Source organism: Octopus bimaculoides, chromosome 29 (genome assembly GCF_046866305.1).
Source record: "Octopus bimaculoides isolate indiv1 chromosome 29, ASM4686630v1, whole genome shotgun sequence".
In the NCBI taxonomy this organism is placed as follows: Eukaryota; Metazoa; Mollusca; class Cephalopoda; order Octopoda; family Octopodidae; genus Octopus; species Octopus bimaculoides.
This window is the reverse complement of record NC_142956.1, coordinates 17382968-17387982: the sequence shown is the minus strand read 5'-3', so window position 1 is coordinate 17387982 and position 5015 is coordinate 17382968. Positions and strand designations below refer to the sequence as shown.

General features: G+C 39.1%; 1 protein-coding gene across 4 annotated transcripts in view; it reads right to left on the bottom strand.

Moving 5' to 3' along the window:
• LOC106880366 (vitelline envelope sperm lysin receptor) overlaps nt 1–5015 on the bottom strand; it is a 9019-nt gene continuing 4004 nt past the window's right edge. For 2 of the 4 annotated variants that reach the window (XM_089345697.1, XM_089345696.1), the window contains exons 2-4: nt 4550–4741; nt 2729–3066; nt 1–938 (exon numbers count right to left, since the gene is read on the bottom strand). In XM_089345697.1, coding sequence (XP_089201823.1) covers nt 564–938; nt 2729–3066; nt 4550–4741 — 905 coding nt within the window. In that variant the 3' untranslated portion in view covers nt 1–563. The remainder of the gene's footprint in view (nt 939–2728; nt 3067–4549; nt 4742–5015) is intronic. The other 2 variants (XM_089345698.1, XM_089345699.1) reach the window with 2 other exon arrangements.

Genomic DNA, 5015 nt, shown 5'->3' with positions numbered 1-5015 from the left:
GAAAATATATGAAGGTTTATTGAAATTTTAAAAAAATATATGTGTGTATATACATACATACATACATACATATATATATATGTATATATATATATTTTAAAACTGTTAGGTTTGGTTCTGTGTTGCTTCAAGTTTCACAGGCCTCTGACAGGAGCCCGACTCCTTCAGGCTTCTGGAATGACTGACTCATGTATGCATGCATGCACACATAGATACATATGTGTGTATGTAGCTATACATGCACATAAACACTCCAACACATACACACACACACACACGCACAACATACAAACTCTTACACCTTCATAATGCTCACACAAACACCCTTACAGCACCACACACACACACACACACACACGCATACACATTCACACACACTTTCTTACCACATACATACACACACTTCCATAACCACCTCATGCACTCTCACACAACCACCCTCCCTCCACGCGCACACAACCACCTTCACTGCCACCACCACCACCCACCCTCCACGCGCACACAACCACCTTCACTGCCACCACCACCACCGTCGCCACCACAGCTCCCACCGTTCGCTGTCCTCATGTCCAGTGGCTGTGCAGGTAGTTCTCAGGTGCAACACCGACTCTCTGTGCCCCAGGCATGCAGCTGTCGTCATCACATGATGTACTGCACACCACAAACGTACATTCGAATTGGATCCGGTTGCTCCCCGACACCAGCTGAAACATTGGGAAGAACGGGCTCTTGGCAATCAGCCCCTTCGTCTTGAAGCCAGAGAAGACAGGAAAGGCCTCGCCATTGCTACAACCAGCCTGTAAAATGGTAATGTTCTCGTATTCATCACTGGCATAACAAGTTCTCAACAAAATTCCCTTCACATCACTTCTTCCTTTGCTTACGGAACTCCCATGCTTTCCGTCTTTATCGTGTTCCACTTTGGCCACCAATTTCACCTGTGTACGAAGAAAAAAGAAATGATTTTGAATTGTTTCCATATTTCAATTTGTCTGTTACATTTAAAATTAATTATCGTAATTTTATCATAGGCGCAGGAGTGGCTGTGTGGTAAGTAGCTTGCTTACCAACCACATGGTTCCGGGTTCAGTCCCACTGCATGGCACCTTGGGAAAGTGTCTTTTACTATAGCCTCGGGCCGACCAAAGCCTTGTGAGTGGATTTGGTAGACAGAAACTGAAAGAAGCCCATCGTATATATATATATATATATATATATATATTGCAATTAGAAAATGGAGGAGAATATGTGGTACCCATCGACTTGCAGACAGTGTATTCCGTTGAGTTAATTAACTTATTTTGTAATTAAAATGGCAAAAACCACAACATACAAATGCTTATGACATATCATGTTATATTACCAATCGAGGTTACAAATAAACAGTACATTCCTCGAGGACACAATGCGTCGCCAGGAATCGAACTCACGACCTTATAACTGAGAGCCAAATAGCCTAACCACTAAGCCAGTTTTCAACTATGAAATGTATCTTTATCTCTGACAAAACAAAAACAACAAAAAAAAAAAGGGCTTTGATTCATGAAGTGAATAAAGGGAGGTAAGCGTGTAATGTCACTGTGGAAGTTAACTGATAAGCAGTGTGGAGTTTGTCTATGTTGAGTGGAGACACAGATCTGGTGTATGCACATGCAGGCAGGCTGGTGGGCTGGTTGGTGGGAAGCACATCCAAAAATCCTATTTTGTAGTGGTCATAGCTTTTTATCTTATACTAAATAAACCATACACAAACGTATATATGTACATATGTGAACATACATACTCATATATATTTATGCATATATGTGTATATACACACACACACACACACACACACACATATATATATATATTTATATATATATATGTGTGTGTGTGTGCGTATTAGATTGTTTGGAGGTGATGTACAGGTATTATATATTAGAAAAAATAATAAGGTACTCAGGTATCTGGATGGTTGTACATTTACAGATTTTTATTCATATGTCATGTGTTTTTATAAATCATATATTAGCGCTTGCATCTACTCTTCAGATATATATATATATGTGTGTGTGTGTGTGTGTGTATATATATATATATGTGTGTGTGTGTGTGTGTATATATATATATATATATATATATATATATATATATATATATACATATACATACATATATATTTATGTATATATGTGTGTGTATATACATATATATATAGATATATATATCATCATTATCATCATCATCGTTTAACGTCCGCTTTCCATGCTAGCATGGGTTGGACGATTGACTGAGGACTGGTGGACCAAGAGGCGACACCAGGCTCCAGTCTGATTTGGCAGAGTTTCTACAGCTGGATGCCCTTCCTAACGCCAACCACTCCGAGAGTGTAGTGGGTGCTTTTACGTGCCGCATGCGTGAGTCATCTAAGATACCATAAGTCAAGAAAAAGATTCAAAGCCGAAGGATTGGTACTTTGACCAAATCCAAAAGCTTGCAGATCGTTGGCAGAAGGTCGTGGAAAATAATGGTCTTTATTTCGAAGAATAGTTGTTGCTTTTTGAATAAATTCTTGCATAAAAAAAATCATTATTTTAACACGGCACACAAACTTTTTCCTCAACCTAGAAATAATGGATACATTCAGCAAAAAGATCAAAGCTCTAAGTGCGGTGCCCCAGCATGGTCACTAACCAGGGATTAGAACAAGTAAAAGGAATAAATAAAAAGGCAAATAAATGAATACCTTTCTTCCAATATCAATCTTTTCAGTGATTTTTTTTCCGTTAATGTTTTCCAAGAAGAGAGACACCTTAATGTTGGCCAGCTTCCCTTTGTTAACGACGATTTCTTCGTAGTTGAAGTTGTCAGCTTCCAGTAGTATCTGTTTGGAGACTACTCGGCCATGACTCTCAAACGAACACGTGATGATGTATTCCCTGATGTCGGCCCTCGTCCTGCCCTGGTGCAGGTGCGACACGGATATCTGCACCGCGTACACGTGCTTCTTTGGGAACTGATAAAGACTGCACACGTTGAGCCGCCTTCGCTCGTACGATATCGGAATCTTAATAAACACTGAATCTGCAACAACAACAACAACAATGATTACAATAACAATTGCAATAATAACAACAGCAACTACTACTACTACTACTACTACTACTACTACTACTACTACTACTACTACTACTGCTACTACTACTACTACACTGCGTGGCACCTTGGGCAAGTGTCTTCTACTATAGCCCCGGGCCGACCAAAGCCTTGTGAGTGGATTTGGTTGACGGAAACGGAAAGAAGCCCGTCGTATATATATATATATATATATATATATATATATGTATGTGTCTTTGTGTGTCTATGTTTGTCTCCCCAACATCACTTGACAACCGATGCTGATGTGTTTATGTCCCCCGTAACTTAGCGGTTCGGCAAAAAGAGACCGATAGAGTAAGTACTAGGCTTACAAAGAATAAATCCTGGGGTCGATTTGCTCGACTAAAAGGCAGTGTTCCAGCATGGCCGCAGTCAAATGACTGAAACAAGTAAAAGAGTAAAAGAGTGTAATCATAAGAATAAATAAATAAACAAATACCACCCCACTTTTACTTTGGATCCCCAAAGTAGAAACAGCTGTAAGAGTGGAGTTGTATTTATTTATTTATTCCTATGATTATAGTAAATAAATCTCACTGATGTTTGTCAAATGAATTTCTTCTCCATTTTCTTCCTTGCTATATATATATATATATATATATATATATATATATATATATATATATATATATATACACCATTTTGAGCATGGCCGTTGCCAGTACCTCCTGGCTGGCCTTCGTGCGGGTGACACGTAAAAGCACCTACTACACTTCCGGAGTGATTGGTGTTAGGAAGGGCATCCAGCTGTAGAAACTCTGCCAAATCAGATTGGAGCCTGGTGTAGCCATCTGGTTTCACCAGTCCTCAGTCAAATCATCCAACCCATGCTAGCATGGAAAGCGGACGTTAAACAATGATGATAATGATGATGATATATATATATATATATATATATCGTTGCCAGTACCGCCAGACTGGCCCTCATGCCGGTGGCACGTAAAAGCATCCACTACACTCTCGGAGTGGTTGGTGTTAGGAAGGGCATCCAGCTGTAGAAACTCTGCCAAATCAGATTGGAGCCTGGTGTAGCCATCTGGTTTCACCAGTCCTCAGTCAAATCGTCCAACCCATGCTAGCATGGAAAGCGGACGTTAATCAATGATGATGATGATGATGATATATATATATATATATATATATATAAATAACACAGAATGGGACAAGAACACAAAACATCCAGATAGATGACACACAGAAAACAAGGACAGGTCATTCGGAGTTTTCTTTCCTCAGTCGAGATCCAGATTATCCTTGCAATTTCGGCTGGTTATTCTCAATATTGCTCCAATCTGGCCATATATATATTCTGGATAAACTTCCTTGCTTCTTATAAATTCTGGATAAGTACAATTGATTGTATGTATGTTTATTCACGAGAGTCAAGAAAGAGTACCTCAATACTCACAATGATCAGATTTGTAATATTTCTTGCCGTTGCTGCACTTGGCCACAATGGAGATGTCTTGGTCAGACGTCACCACAATGCGATGTCCGCAAGTCACTTGGAAAGTCGGAGACATTTTGGTGCGTTCCTCATTGTAATATTTCCCTGTGTCGATATGTTCCTCGTGCGCCAGAACAAGAGGAATAAACACTGCTGAGATAGTAATAATAATAATAAGAAGAAGAAGAAGAAGAAATGGAAAAACTTTCAAAATACAAAGACCTGGAAATAGAGATAACTCGAATGTGGAATCTAAAAACAGAAACAATTCCTATCATAGTAGGTGCCTTAGGTATAATAAAAAAATATTCAGACAAATACATAACAAAAACACCAGGACTTACAAATATACATAACATACAGAAAATTGCACTACTGGGTACTGCACACATTCTACGCAAAACACTTTCAATACAGTAAACATAAG